The sequence below is a fragment of the Lithobates pipiens genome, unplaced genomic scaffold (assembly GCF_037356315.1).
Source record: "Lithobates pipiens isolate NorthernLeopardFrog02 unplaced genomic scaffold, aLitPip1_a1.2 Scaffold_8, whole genome shotgun sequence".
Lineage (NCBI taxonomy): Eukaryota > Metazoa > Chordata > Amphibia > Anura > Ranidae > Lithobates > Lithobates pipiens.
This window is the reverse complement of record NW_027507903.1, coordinates 4938992-4955318: the sequence shown is the minus strand read 5'-3', so window position 1 is coordinate 4955318 and position 16327 is coordinate 4938992. Positions and strand designations below refer to the sequence as shown.

At 46.0% G+C, this 16327-nt stretch overlaps 2 protein-coding genes across 2 annotated transcripts in view; both read left to right on the top strand.

The window, feature by feature from the left end:
• Positions 1 to 16327, top strand: part of PAQR5 (progestin and adipoQ receptor family member 5) — a 617270-nt gene that overhangs the window by 236656 nt on the left and 364287 nt on the right. The window lies entirely within an intron of this gene.
• NOX5 (NADPH oxidase 5) overlaps positions 1 to 16327 on the top strand; it is a gene marked incomplete at its 3' end in the record, with an annotated part of 75930 nt that overhangs the window by 8045 nt on the left and 51558 nt on the right. The window contains 2 exon segments of the mRNA XM_077474165.1: positions 5413 to 5542; positions 15920 to 16070. Coding sequence (XP_077330291.1) covers positions 5423 to 5542; positions 15920 to 16070 — 271 coding nt within the window.

The following is a 16327-nucleotide window of genomic DNA, read 5'->3' as shown; positions in this document are numbered from 1 at the left end:
AACTTTGTGGGAACAGTTTGGGGACGGCCCCTTCCTGTTCCAACATGACTGCACACCAGTGCACAAAGCAAGGTCCATAAAGACATGGATGAGCGAGTTTGGGGTGGAGGAACTTCACTGTTCTGAACAGTGTCCTGATCTCAACCCGATAGAACACCTTTGGGATGAATTAGAGTGGATACTGCCTTCTCATCCAACATCAGTGCCTGACCTCACAAATGCGCTTCTGAAAGAATGGTCAAACATCCCCATAGACACACTCCTAAACCTTGTGGACGGCCTTCCCAGAAGAGTTGAAGCTGTTATAGGTGCAAAGGGTGGGCCAACTCAATATTGAACCCTACTGGGATGCCATTAAAGTTCATGTGTGTGTAAAGGCAGGTGTCCCAATACTTTTGGTAATATTGTGTATATATCGGGATGGAGGCACCTGGTCACATTTCTGCTATTTGTGGATTCTGATGTAAAGGGGTGACCCATTTTAGACTGGGCTGCTTCAAGATTTTGCATACTTTTAAAGTGTCATGGATAAAGAAAGGTTGAAAAACACTTTTTTTTTTTTTTAGGGACAGAGTCTCTTTAACCACTTGCCAATATACGCCGGCACAATGGCAGCGGTGGGCAAATGGGCGTACCTGTACGTCCCCTTTAAGAGGCTTGGATAGCTGGCGTGTTCACACATGTCACGTACAGTGTGACCGTGCCCGCAGGACCAGTGGACTCGATGTCCGCCGGTCTCCCGGGCGATCGTGTCAGGGAGCCTCAGAACAGGGAAGTGCCTATGCAAACAAGGCATTTCCCCGTTCTTCCTAGTGGCATGACAGAGATCACTGCTCTCTGTCATCGGGAGCAGTAATCGCTGTCATGTGACTAGTAACCCACCCACCCCCCCCCCCCACAATTAGAATCACTCCCTAGGACACATTTAACCCCTTGATCACCCCCTAGTGTTAACCCCTTCCCTGCCAGTGTCATTTACCCAGTAATCAATGCATTTTTATGGCACTGATCGCTGTATAAATGACAATGGTCCTAAAATAGTGTCAAAAGTGTCCGATGTGTCCGCCATAATGTCGCAGTCACGATAAAAAAATCGGAAGTCGCCGCCATTACTAATAACGAAAAAAAAAAAATAATAAAGATGCCATAAATCTATCCCCTATTTTGTAGATGCTGTAACTTTTGCGCAAACCAATCAATATACGCTTATCGGGATTTTTTATTTTTTTTCCCAAAAATATGTAGAAGACTAAAAATGCCTAAAGTGAGGGAAAAAGTTGTTTTTTTAATATATTTTTGGGGGATATTTATTATAACAAAAAGTTAAAAATATTGTCACATTTTTTTGTTTATAGCGCAAAAAATAAAAACCGCAGAGGCGATCAAATACCACCAAAAGAAAGCTCTGTTTGTGGGGAAAAAAAAGGACGTCAATTTTGTTTGGGTGCCACGTCGAACGGACGCGCAATTGTCAGTTAAAGCGAAAAGCAAAAAGTGCCTCTGATCAGGAAAGGGGGGGGGGGTAAAATCTTCCAGGGCTGAAGCAGTTAAGATAAAAAAAAAGGTACTGGACAGTAACAAGCGTGGCATAGCCATAAAACAGCAATGCTCAGTCCTCTGAGCGCTCTGGAGTGGAGGTGTAATTACGGCACATAGGATGAGAAGGTGACATCACCGCGGATAACAGCTGTCCCTGTTGGCGCACACATGACCCCCATTCATTGTCTCATCGTCAGCCCCCCCTCTGTGTACTGTCACTGACAGCAGACGCTTCCCATAGAACAACACAGGTGCCGATGACTTCTTCCCAGCAGGAGCCTCCCAGCCCGAGGAAGCATTAAAGATTAATAAGAATGTTCATCCATGGAAAGAATTACAGGGCTGGTAATGGATTTTGTATTGATAAAGGTGTCCTGAATTTGTCATCTTAATTAAATATTCTCTAACTACCTTCATAGCAGATACCTAATCCCACTTCCTTCTCACGATCCCTACATACATTAGTGAGGCCGATGATTACAGACAATCATACTTATTTCCTGTACAGGATCGGTGAGAACAAGCTGGGGCCTCCATTACAAATTAGCGTCTAGTGAGAGATGGCTTTCAGGAATGCAGATATATATATACACAGTATCTGATAAAAGTATGTACACCCCTCAGATTTTTGGAAATCTTTTCTTCTATCTTTTCATGTGACAACACTGAAGAAATGACACTTGTCTACAATGTAAAGTAGTGAGTGTACAGCTTGTATAACGGTGTAAATTTGCCGTCCCCCCAAAGTAACTCAACACACAGCCATTAATGTCTAAACCTCTGGCAACAAAAGTGAGAACACCCCTAAGTGAAAAGGTCCAAATTGGGCCCAAAGTGTCAATATTTTGTGTGGCCACCATTATTTTCCAGCACTGCCTTAACCCTCTTGGCCATGGAGTTCACCAGAGCTTCACAGATTGCCACTGGAGTCCTCTTCCCCTCCTCCATGACGACATCACGTTACTGGTGGATGTTAGAGACCTTGCGCTCATCTACCTTCCGTTTTTAGGATGCCCCACAGGGGCTCAATAGGGTTTAGGTCTGGAGACATGCTTGGCCAGTCCATCACCTTTACCCTCAGCTTCTTTAGCAAGGCAGTGGTGGTCTTGGAGGTGTGTCTGGGGTCGTTATCGTGTTGGAATACTGCCCTGCTGCCCAGTCTCCGAAGGGAGGGGATCATGCTCTGCTTTAGTATGTCATAGTAGATGTTGGCATTCATGGTTCCCTCAATGAACTGTAGCTCTCCAGTGCTGGTGATGTGTCGAATACTGTCCCCCATCGGATACTGTCCACCCTGTACTGCGCTTGCGCAGTATGGAGGACAAAGAGATTCTGAAAGTCTCCGAAGATGAACGGCACCTGCGCTGTCAGTCCAGGTTCAAGCTCCACCATCCAAGTGGAGATAGAGTTAGAAGAAAAAATAGCCGAGCGAAGCGAGGCCGTGGCCCGAAGCGTGGCGAGCGAAGCGAGGCCGTGGCCCGAAGCACGGCGAGATAAGTGAGCCCGCGAGGGGCCCTGTTACTATGTGCTACCGTATGTCCACTTGGATGGTAGGGCTTGCACCTGGACTCAGTGCGCAGGTGCCGTTCTTCTTGGGAGACTTTCGGAGTCTCCTTCTCCTCCGTACTGCGCAAGCTCTGCACCTGAGCAGTACGGGGTGAACACTGTCCAATGGCCGGACAGTTTTTGACAGAACACCGGCACCACTCATGCAGCCCCAGACCATGACACTCCCACCACCATGCTTGGCTATAGACAAGACACACTTGTCTTTGTGCTCCTCAACTGGTTGCCACCACACACGCTTCACACCATCTGAACCATACTATAAAATTAAGGTCTGGAGACTGGCTAGGCCACTCCATGACCTTAATGTGCTTCTTCTTGAGTCATTCCTTTGTTGCCTTGGTGGTATGTTTTGTGTCATTGTCATGCTTGAAGACCCATCCACGCCCCATCTTCAGTATTCTGGCTGAGGGAAGAAGGTTCTTATGCAAGATTTTACAATACATGGCCCCCCGTCCATTGGCCCCTCAATGTGGCAAAGTCAGCCTGTCCATTTAGCAGAGTAACAGCCCCAAAGCATAATGTTTCCACCTTCGTGCCTGACTGTAGAGATGGTGTTCTCAGGGACATAGTCAGTATTTTTCTTCCTCCAAACACGGCGAGTCGAGTTAATGCCAACGAGCTCAGTTTTGTTATCATCTGACCACAGCATATGAATAAAGACCGAAAATTTTGAAAACATTTTTTTTTTCTTTGTTGGCAAATAAATAATCTTTCATCTTGAATTTAGGCCAAAATGTATTCTGCTACATTTCTTTGGTGAAAATAACCCAAATCAGTGTATATTATTTAGTCTGTAGGAAAGTTATAGAGCCCACAATCTATGGGATATATCTGAAACTTATCATTCCTGATGTACAGTCAGGACAATACAAATACACCCCTCAAATGATCCCTTTATGTAAAGTAGACAGTCCAATGTATTTAGTAAGAGGCATGGTGAGTTTTTGGAAGTTGTAAATTTTTTTAAATTTTTGGGGCAAAATTAAGAAATTTAATTTTTCTTTAACATACGGTCACCAGTGCAGTACAGCGTCATCATATAGCAGGTGTGGCGGTGATCAGGGACACTGACTGGTGACAGTGTGAAGAAAAAAAAAATATTTTTTAAATTTTTTATTACATCTTTTTTATTTTTTAAGATTCATTTATTTATTTTAGTAAGAGGCATGGTGAGTTTTTTGAAGTTGTAAATTTTGTCAATTCTTTGGGGGAAAATTAAGAAATTTAATTTTTGTTTTAACATACGGTCACCAGTGCAGTACAGCCTCATCATATAGCAGGTGTGGCGGTGATCAGGGACATTGACTGGTGACGGTATGAAGAAAAAATTTTTTTTTTTTAATTCTTTATTTTATTATCTTATTTTTTACAATTTATGTTTTTTTTAATTTATTTATTTATTTTTTTAAACACACTTTGACCAGAGCAATATAGTAACATTGTACTACTCTAGGGAAGTGATCAGTATTTTTACTACATTGTACTACTCTGGGGAAGTGATCAGTATTTTTACTACATTGTACTACTCTGGGCAAGTGATCAGTATTTTTACTACATTGTACTACTCTGGGGAAGTGATCAGTATTTTTACTACATTGTACTACTCTGGGGAAGTGATCAGTATTTTTACTACGTTGTACTACTCTGGGGAAGTGATCAGTATTTTTACTACATTGTACTACTCTGGGGAAGTGATCAGTATTTTTTTTTTCATACATTATGTTTGCATATAGCCATGAATTTCATAGTTACAAGCAAGGATTTTACTGAATGAAATTGATTCGTTCAGTTTGTTTTATTGTGCTTAGCTGTGATTGGCCACAGCTGATCATGTGGCACAGGTTTGCTGCGATTAGCACCTGCCTGTACCATGCGATCACACTGACCAATCACAGCTAGAAACACAATTGTATACAGTGGATGCCATGAAAGGAAGCCATCCTTTTTTTTTTACAACTGTCATGTGACCTGCTATGATTGGTCACAGCGTCACATGGTACCGGCAGCGGGCCGGTACAGTGATCAGTCATTGGCTGTGTCCAGGGGGTGGCAGCCGGTGACCGATCCCACTGCTGCGTGGCCGAGCGTGGGGCGCGATCTGGGGGAGGACGTCATATGACATCACCCAGATCGATGAGAAGTTTGTGCAGGCGTCATCCTCCCATAGCCCAGAACGAGTAAAGTAATTTTCAAGCAAAAAAAAAAAAAGATTTTTTATCATGTTTGCAAAAAATTTAAAATTGCCCTAGACCCAAAGTGGATAATAAAATGAAATGTAACATGGAGTTTGCTTGTTTCGCTCAGTGTCAGAACCATGAGTACGGACGAGGATACCAAATGGCTGGAGTGGGTGACCAAACAGTTTGAGAACATTGCCGGAGAAGACAAGGAAATCGATCTGCAAGAATTCAAGACCGCCCTTAATGTCAAGGAGGTAAGGAAGAATTTTGGAGTTGAAGTGATTGTACCTGTACCTGTGTCTCTTTTACCACTTCCATCAGCTCATTCCCCACAGTTACAACCTTTTGTACCACCTGCCCCACCCTATTAGATTGTAAGCTCTTCTCAGCAGGGCCCTCTTAATCCTCTTGTATTTTGTGGTATTGTCTCCCTTTTTATATTGTAAAGTGTTGCGTAAACTGTTGGCACTATATAGATCCTGAATAATAATAATTGTAAGTCCTTCCCTCCTGTTGACTGCCCCACACAGTAAGCAGCTTGCTATGGGGGCACCACAGCCAAGTCACAGCTCCCTGTGTCCATTCAAACACGCATCTGCCTTTTTGGCCCCACCCCCTCTCACACCTGATTGGCTAACTGACTTTGACAGCTGCAGAAGCTGATGGCGCCACTGCTGTGTCTCAGCCAATCAGGAGGAGAGTCCCAAATGCCGAGGCACTCATGGACATTGCTGCCGGAAAGAGGTGGGGCTCAGGTAAGTATTGGGGGGGGGGGGTTGAGAGGGGCTTCTGCACACAGAAGGCTTTTTACGCTTTATATGTCAGTACTTTGGCGTTAAATACCGTTGATATGGCAGCAGATAACCATAACCCCGGTATTTTTTGAAACGGCGAGTGGTGCTGTTTAAGATAAAAGTGGTCTCTGCAGCACTTTTAGAGAGACTGTGAGCCAGGCCTCCTTGTCGTCCAACATCAGTGCCTGACCTCACAGATGCGCTTCTGGAAGAATGGTCAAACATTCCCATAGACACATCTCCTAAACCTTGTGGATGGCCTTCCCAGAAGAGGTGAAGCTGTTATAGCTGCAAAGGGCGGGCCAACTTAACGCTGAACCCTATGGACGAAGACTGGGATGCCATTAAAGTTCATGTGCGTGTAAAGGCAGGTGTCCCAATACTTTTGTTAATATAGTGTGTATCTTTTTGTTACTAAAGTTCTGCTGCACCATTCTCGCGCAGGCAAGGGTGACGTACCTGGATCCCATGTATGATCAGGATTTCCGCAGGTCGCTCAGGGTTCTGCCATTTCTGAGCATGCCAGCAGTCCTGCGAATTATCTCTTGGGAGTTCTACTTTGCTCATCCCAGGAGGCAGATTGCGGGATCTTGTGCATGTGCAGAAGCAGGCGCAAGGGGTTGGGCGCATGCGCAGACGCATTACGGAGCTCTGCCAGGTAGACCTGGTGAAGATCCCTGCTATGTCTCTACACATGCACCTGAAATGAAATCAAGGTGGCGGAGGTTAAGGAGGCAGGATTTAGCCAGTGATTGGATGTGGGGCCATTTTCACCCCGAATGCCTTGTACACACGCTAGGATTTTCCCACAACAAAACCGTGGATTTTTTTTTCCGACGGATGTTGGCTCAAACGTGTCTTGCATACACACGGTCACACAAATGTTGTCGGAAATTACGAACATCAAGAACACGGTGACGTACAAGACGTACGACGAGCCGAGAAAAATGAAGTTCAATAGCCAATGCGGGTCTTCTGCTTGATTCCGAGCATATGTGGACTTTTGTGTGTCGGACTTGTGTGCACACGATCAAAATATCCGAAAACAAGTTTTATTGTCGGAAAATTTGAGAACCAGCTCTCAAACATTTGTTGGCGGAAATTCTGACAATATATGTTCTATGGAGCCTACACACAGTCGGATTTTCCGACAACAAGCTCATATCCAACATTTGTTGGCGGAAAATCCTATCGTGTGTGTACAGGGCATAAGTGAAAATGACCAAATTGAGCCCAATTGGACATTTTCCTTCTCCTCCAGTGTCATGTGACTTGTTAGTGTTACAAGGTCTCAGGTGTGAATGGGGAGCAGGTGTGTTAAATTTGGTGTTATCGCTCTCATACTGGTCACTGGAAGTTCAACATAGAACCTCATGGCAAAGAACTCTCTGAGGATCTGAAAAAAAAGATTTGTTGCTCTACATAAAGATGGCCTAGGCTATAAGAAGATTGCCAAGACCCTGAAACTGAGCTGCGGCGTGGTGGCCAAGACCATGATAAACTTATTTGGTGTCAGATGGTGTCAAGCGTGTGTGGTGGCAACCAGGTGAGGAATACAAAGACAAGTGTGTCTTGTCTACAGTCAAGCATGGTGGTGGGAGTGTCATGGTCTGGGGCTGCATGAGTGCTGCCGGCACTGGGGGGCTACAGATCATTGAGGGGACCATGAATGCCAACATGTACTGTGACATACTGAAGCAGAGCATTATCCCCTCCCTTCAGAGACTGGGCCGCAGGGCAGTATTCCAACATGATAACCACCCCAAACACACCTCCAAGACCACCACTGCCTTGCTAAAAAAGCTGAGTGTAAAGGTGATGGACTGGCCAAGCATGTCTCCAGACCTAAACCCTATTGATCATCTGTGGGACATCCTCAAACGGAAGGCGGAGGAGCGCAAGGTCTCCAACATCCAGCAGCTCCGTGATGTCATCATGGAGGAGGGGAAGAGGACTCCAGTGGCAACCTGTGACGCTCTGCTGACCTGCATGCCCAAGAGGGTTAAAAGAGAAGTATGGCTTTTTCTATTTTATTTAGATTCATACTTACCTAGGTGGATGCTGCATCTGCCCCCCACCCTCTCTGCACTGAGAACCGAGCCACCGAACATCGCCAATAGCTCAATTTTCACAGATCCCAGAGTCAGCGTCTCTCCTCTCTGCTTCTCCGAGCTCACTGGAGCGTTGAGCTGTGGAGGGACAGGGAGCGGCCGTCTCAGCGGCTTGCTGAAATGTTGAGACTGCCATCAATCAAGGCAGTCCCCCAGTATAATCCCCCCGCGTCTGTATCCCAGTTAAATCATCCCCAAATAAAAGACTGGAGGGGAGAGGGGGGGATAGGAGGACTGGGGCTGCGGGGCTGCCACTGGTTTGTCCGGGTTTCATGAGGACTGAAACACCGGACACAGGATTTAAAACCCGGATTGTCCAAGTGAATCCCAGACAGGTGGCAACCCTAGGGGTGGGGGGAAGAGGTTTTAGTGGTCGCGGGGGACTTAGTAAGAGAGGGATGTAATTTCCCATCTTCAGCCTGGCCATTGGAGGGCGCTGTCCAGTCTCTGGTCACCAGCAGAAAAGCTGCACATCTGCTGGTAGTAATTTCCTGTCAGTCCTGGGAATAGAACCCACCCATACACCCAGACTTGTGCCAATGAGCATGTTGAAAAACAATCCAGGTCACGGAGCGGCCGAATGGAGAAGTGCTGTTGTAAACAACATTTCTCCATTCTGCCTAGCAACTAGTGACGCTGATCTCTGCTCCATGTGACCGCGCAATTGTCAGTTAAAGCGACGCAGTGCCGAATCGCAAAAAGTGGTCTGGTCTTTGACCAGCAAATTGGTCCGGTCTGAAAGTGGTTAAATAGTAAAGCTTGCAAATAAAATGTACAAAGCTATACACTAATATTCCACAAGATGGCAGAGTTGTATGGCGTCCTGTGTGTGGGTAGATCTCATGCACTTACAGTATATTGTTGCTGACGGTGGAGATGAATCTGTGATCTCATTTGGTAACGATTGGTCGGGGTAACCATTCAGGATGCTGCAGCTGATGCCGTATCTATTTGTTTGTTATTGCTGAGTCTGTATAAACTACAATAATAAAAGGAAATAAAAAGATGAACATTGATTGCAACTTCTGCAAAGGAACGCAACTTTACTGAAATATTGAAAGTAAGCAGATTTTTTTTCCCCATTCATTAAAGTGGAACTAAACCCACTGATTTAACAGTTTCGGAAAAAAAAAAAAAAAAAGTTACGTTCAAAGCGTGCCGTGAATGGTAACAGTCACAGTTGCTTGTGCTCTCAACACTACTGTCAAGCCATCAAATGACTGGTGACTAGTCACATATACAGCGCCATGGCAATTGCAAATGAAGCAGAGGCTAAGATGGCAGCTTTCTGTGAAGGATAGGAGGGTTTATTAGTTCCTCTTTAACGGCTTCAATATTAGCTTGCACCCCCTTCTTGTCCAAGTTAATTTTCAGCTTTCAGCGCTGTCACACTTTGAATGACAAAGGCCATACAACCCTGTACTCATATGAAACTTTTATCATTTTTTTCCCCCACACAAATAGAGATTTCTTTTGGTGATATTTAGTCATCACTGAGTTTTTTTTAATTGTTTTTTGCTTAAAAAACCCCAAAAAAGACAGAAAAATGAAAAAAAGTTTTTGTCAGAAAATCTTGTAAAAAAGTAATTTTTCTCCTGCACTGATAGGCTGCACTGATAGACTTCACTGATGTGGCGGCACTTATGGGCACTGGTAGACTTCACTGATCGGCACTGATGAGGTGGCACTGATGGGCAGTGATAGGCTTCACTGACGGGCACTGATGAGGCTGCACTGATAGGCTGCACTGATGGCCACTGATAGACTGCACTGATTGGCACTGATGAGGTGGCACTGATGGGCAGTGATAGGCTTCACTGACGGGCACTGATGAGGCTGCACTGATAGGCTGCACTGATGGCCACTGATAGACTGCACTGATTGGCACTGATGAGGGGGCAGTGATAGACTTCACTGACGGGCACTGATGAGGCTGCACTGATGAGCACTGATAGGCTGCACTGATGGCCACTGATAGACTGCACTGATCGGCACTGATGAGGCAGCACTGATGGACAGTGATAGACTGTACGGATCAGCACTGATGAGGTGGCACCAATGGGCACTGATAGACTGCACTGATGAGGAGGCTCTAATATGCAGCACTGATAGGCTGCACGGATGGGCACTGATGAGGAGGCACTAATATGCAGCACTGATGGGCACTGATAGGCAGCAATAATAGATGGCACTGATAGGCTGGACTGATGGGCAGCACTGATAGGCGTCACTGATAGGCAGGACTGATAGGCGGCACTGATAGGCAGGACTGATGGGCGGTGCTGATGGTCAGTTCTGATGTGCAGGCACTAATGGGCACTGAAAGGCAGGACTGATGGGAGGCACTGATGAGCAGGCATTGATGGGCATTGAAAGGCAGCACTGAATTGCATCACTCATGGGCACAAATTGGCATTACAGATGAGCACATATTGGCATCACTGATGGGCACTGTTGGGGCTGCACTGATGATCAGTACCCTGATTACCTGTACAATCTCCCCGGTGAGGAAATGCCACTGATTGGCTCTCCTCTCCTCACACTCTGTCAGTGTGAGGTGAGGCGATAACCGGTATTTCATTGTTTACATGTGACCAGCTTTGATTGGACACAGCCGATCACATGGGTAAAGAGCCACGTCATCGGCTCTTTACTGAGATCGGGGTCCCGCCGTGTACCAGGGACACAGCGTGCCCGCGATAGCCGTGTTTGCGTGCCCCACAACGGGCGTGCAAGCACAGTGAGATGTTGTCCCAGAACAAGAGAGCATCCGGCCTGCCGTCATTTCTCTATACGCCGGGCAGGAGGCGGTGAAAGGTTAGTTCACCTTTACCAAAAAAGCTTGCTATGCGCCTGTAGATGAAAAAAAAAAAAGAACAATTGTGAAGCTCTGACTAAAGCCGAATAATGTCCTTACAATAGGTGTAGGCCAAATATGTACCTCATAGACCCTGTCTGAAAAACTCCCAGAGATGGTGCCCTCCTGTCCTGCATTTGTTTTTTTTGTTTTTTTCAGCAAAGCTCCAAGTCAGTGTTTTTCAAACTTTAATCATGTACTTCCATCTACTACCTAACCCCACTACTACAACACTTAGAGGTTCATGTAACAAAATAAATGTATACCTGTCTATCCATTGAAACTGCATGTAAATTCGTTCTGTAGGAATGTAGCACAATCAGATGTTTTAACGCTGTATTCTCTGCAATTCAAATGTGTCAATTTGGACAGTATTGAGATATATGACCACTAGATGGTGCTGAAGACCATACTTATTTCCTATCATTGTGCCATCTAGTGTCCATACCGCATAGATGGTCCCGATTATCATAGTAAAGAAAAAGTAGGGATCAGGGTTAGTGAGCCACTGGAACAATAACTGTTGAGATTTAAAAAAATATCTCGATTTCACTAATATCTGCAAAATTCACGATTCTAGCAAATTCACATTCTAATAAAATTCATGTATTTACCTTCAATATATAGAAATCCAAGACAGACGGTTGCAGCGCGGGTTCTCTTCTGTATTGCTTTGCAAATAGGATACAAAGTAATTGCAACCATTCCATTCACCATTTTTCCATTCCATTCAATCTATCGGTAAAGGTTCGATTGACGTGAAATCTCCCCCCACATGTCGGTGACAATCCATCCAATCCACACATACAAAGACACCAAAACAAATACGTTCAGAAATGAAGTTCTGTGTAATAAAATGGAAGGACGCGGGGAAAAGTATTGAACCCGCTAAACTGAAATGTATTTAATACTTGGTACAAAATCCTTTGTTGGTGATGGCGGCTTCAAGACGCCTCCTGTATGGAGAAACGAGTCGCATGCGCTGCTCAGGTGTGATTTCGGCCCGTTCTTCCACACATACCGTCTTTTAAATCTTGAAGGTTCTGTGGGCCTCTTCTATCAACTCTGATCTTTAGTTCTTTCCAAAGATTTTCTATTGGATACAAGTCAGGTGATTGGCTGGGCCATTCTAGCAGCTTTATTTTCTTTCTCCTTGGCTTTGTGTTGGGATCATTGTCCGGCTGAGATGTCCGGCTGAGATGTCCGGCTGAGATGTCCGGCTTTGTTACATCTTCATCATCCCATGGCAGCAGATTTTTATCACCATTTATCCTTCTTTCAATGATATTAAGTTTGCCAGTACCGTATGCCAATGGCGGATGGTGCTCAAATTTTTTTTGGGGGGGGCGCAAACAAACTGAAAAATTCTGAAAAAAAACCCCATCAGTTGCCGCCACTGTGCCCATCAGTTGCCGCCACTGTGCCATCAAACGCAGCCGCTGTGCCCTAAAATGCAGACACTGTGCCCCCATACAATGCAGCCACTGTGCCCATCAATTGCCGCCACTGTTCAATCAAACGCAGCCACTGTGCCCCATACAATGCAGCCACTGTGCCCATCAATTGCCGCCACTGTGCCATCAAACGCAGCCATTGTGCCCCATACAATGCAGCCACTGCACCCATCAATTGTCACCACTGTGCCGTCAAATGCAGCCACTGTGCCATAAAATGCAGCCACTGTGCACTATACAATGCAGCCACTGTGCCCATCAATTGCCGCCACTGTGCCATCAAACGCAGCCACTGTGCCCAATACAATGCAGCCACTGCACCCATCAGTTGCAGCCACTGTGCCATCAAATGCAACCACTCTGCCATAAAATGCAGCTACTGTGCCCCATACAATGCAGCCACTGCGCCCATCAATTGTCACCACTGTGCCATCAAACGCAGCCACTGTGCCATAAAATGCAGCTACTGTGCCCCATACAATGCAGCCACTGCGCCCATCAATTGTCACCACTGTGCCATCAAACGCAGCCACTGTGCCATAAAATGCAGCTACTGTGCCCCATGCAATGCAGCCACTGCGCCCATAAATTGGTGCCACTGTGCCATCAAACGCAGCCACTGTGCCATAAAACGCAGCCACTGTGCCCCATACAATGCAGCCACTGTGCCCATCAATTGGCGCCACTGTGCCGTCAAATGCAGCCACTCTGCCATAAAACGCAGCCACTGTGCCCCATACAATGCAGCCACTGTGCTCATCAGTTGTCACTACTGTGCCATCAAACACAGCCACTGTGCCATAAAATGCAGCTACTGTGCCCCATACAATGCAGCCACTGCGCCCATCAATTGGTGCCACTGTGCCATCAAACGCAACCACTGTGCCCATCAATTACCGTCCACTGTGCCCGTCAATTGCTCCCAGTGTGCCCCATCAAACGCAGCCACTGTGCCATATCAAATGCTGCCAGTGTGCCTGCCGCCGTCCCGCCATCTGCACTTACCTGTCTCGGTGGGACAGCTCCTCGATGTCTTCTCCCGTCTTCTGCGATGATTGAGCGCCTGGCATCCAATCACAGCGCCCATCGTTTCAGCCAATCAGGTGGCGGGTAACAGATCCAAGCACCTGATTGGCGGAGAGGCAGTTTAGTGTTAGGAAAGCAAATTTTCATTTGCTTTTCTAACACAGCCGAGTGGCCTGCGAGCGCCCAGCATGGCGCTCGCAGGTCACCTTTCTGATGCCTATTAGAGCCTATGGCTCTAATCGGGTGCTTCAAAACCACCCCCTGCCTGTATGGGGGTGGCAGCGGTGGCCATAGATAGATTCATTCAATGCATCAATCTATCTATTGGGGATAGAAAGGGTGGCAGGAAAGAGGGGGCGGCGCCCCGTGCTCCCTTATGGCCACTGCCATATGCTGAAGAACAGCTCCGCCCCCCACAAAATGATGTTCCCACCTCCAAACCTCACTGTTGGTATGAGGGTGTTTTTTGGGGTGACGTGCCATGTGACCTCCGGTGTATTATGGCATCAAAAGAGTTCCATTTTGGTCTCATCTAACCAGACGATATTCTCCCCGTATTTCACAGGCCTGTCTAAATGTTGTGCAGCAAACTTTAACTAGTTAAAGCGGGATTCCACCCTAAAGTGGAACCTCCGCTGATCGGAACCCCCCCCCCCCCCCCCTCCGGTGTCACAATTGACACCTTTCAGGGGGGAGGGGGGTGGAGATACCTGTCAAAGACAGGTATTTACACCCACTTCCGGGCATAGACTCCCGTGGGAGTCTACGCCATTTCCTGTCCTGCCGCGCTGTCTGCTGGGACACACACGGGTCCCAGTGACAGCGCGGAGATTTCCTATTGCGCGGCGCGACTCACGCATGCGCAGTAGGGAACCGGGAAGTGAAGCCGATTCGCTTTACTTCCTGATTCCCTCACCTCGAATGGCGGCGGCAGCAGCCGAGGCCCGAGCGATCGATCGGCCTCGGCTGCCGGCATCGCTGGAACCCGGGACAGGTGAGTGTCCATTTATTAAAAGTTAGCAGCTGTAGTATTTATAGCTGCTGGCTTTTAATATTTTTTTTTGGGCGGAATCCCTCTTTAAGGACCGGAAGGATTTGCCCCCTTAAAGACCATTCTTTTGCGATTCGGCACTGCGTTGCTTTAACTGATAATTGCGCGTTCGTGCGACGCTGCAACCAAACAAAATTTATGTCCTTTTTTTTTTTCCCCCCACAAATAAAGTTTTTTCTTTTGGTGGTATTTGATCGCCTCTGCAGTTTTTTTTTTTGTTATTTTTTTTTTATTATTTTAGCTATAAACAAAAAAACCCGACAAATTTGAAAAAAACAAAACAAAAAAAAAACAATGTTTTACTTTTTGCTATAATAAATATCCAAAACAATAATGTTAAAAAAAAATAAAAATTCTTCATCAGTTTAGGCCAATATTCTTGTTAAAAAAAAAAAATCTCAATAAGCGATTATTGATTGGTTTGCACAAAGGTTATAGCGTCTACAAAATAGGGGATAGATTTATGGCTTTTTTTATTATGAACTTTTTTTTTTTACTGGAAATGGCAGTGATCAGCGATTTTTAGCGGGATTGCGCCCAAAAAAACGAGAAGGCCTGGCTCGCAGTCTCCGTTCTAATTCATTCAAAAGGTGTTCTATCGGGTTGAGGTTAGGACTCTGTGCAGGCCAGTCAAGTGGATCCACCCCAAACTCGCTCATCCATGTCTTTATGGATATGGGGTCTTTATGGATATGGCTTTGTGCACTGGTCCAAATCATTTGGTGGAGGGGGAGGGGGGGGATTATGGGGTGGGGGTGTTTTTTCAGGGGTTGGACCCCTTAGTTAAAGTGAAGAGCACTCCTAAGGTGTCAGCATACCAAGACATTTTGGACAATTTCATTCTCCCAACTTTGTGGGAACAATTTGGGGATGGCGCCTTCCTGTTCCAACATGACTGCGCAACCAGTGCACAAAGCAAGGTCCATAAAGACACGGATGAGCGAGTTCTTGGATGAGCAAGGAACTTCACTGGCCTGCACAGAGTCCTGACCTCAACCTCAACCCTATAGAACACCTTTGGGATGATTTAGAGTGGAGACTGCGAGCCAGGCCTTCTCGTACAACATCAGTGCCTGACCTCACAAAGGCGCTTCTGGAATAATGGTCAAACATTCCCCATAGACACACCTCCTAAACCTTGTGGACGGCCTTCCCAGAAGAGTTGAAGCCGTTACAGCTGCAAAGGGTTGGCCAACTCAATATTGAACCCTACAGACTAAGACTGGGAAGCCATTAAAGTTCATGTGCGTGTAAAGGCTACATTTACTGTATACTGTATCTGTAAATAAATATATATATGTAAATCTTTAAATCTCTAATACTTCTGTCTTCTCTCAGTCATTTTTCGCAGAACGTTTCTTTGCTTTGTTCGATTCGGATGGGAGCGGCTCCATCACGCTGGATGAGTTGATGAAGGCTCTCAATCTCCTGATCCATGGAAGTGAAGCGGACAAACTTGGCTTCCTTTTCCAAGTGTATGATGTGGACGGTAATAACACAAAACCCGCATAATAATACATCACGAAAATGTGAACCTACCATGTAAGGGTTATTTAACCACTTCGATACCAGGGGGGGGCATTTAGACACCTTCCTGCCCAGGCCAGTTTTCAGCTTTCAGCGCTGTTGCAATTTAAATGACAATTGCGCAGTCATGCTACGCTGTGCCCAAACAGAATTTTTATCGTTTTGTTCCCACAAATAGAGCTTTCTTTTGGTGGTATTTGATCACCTCTGCGGTTTGTA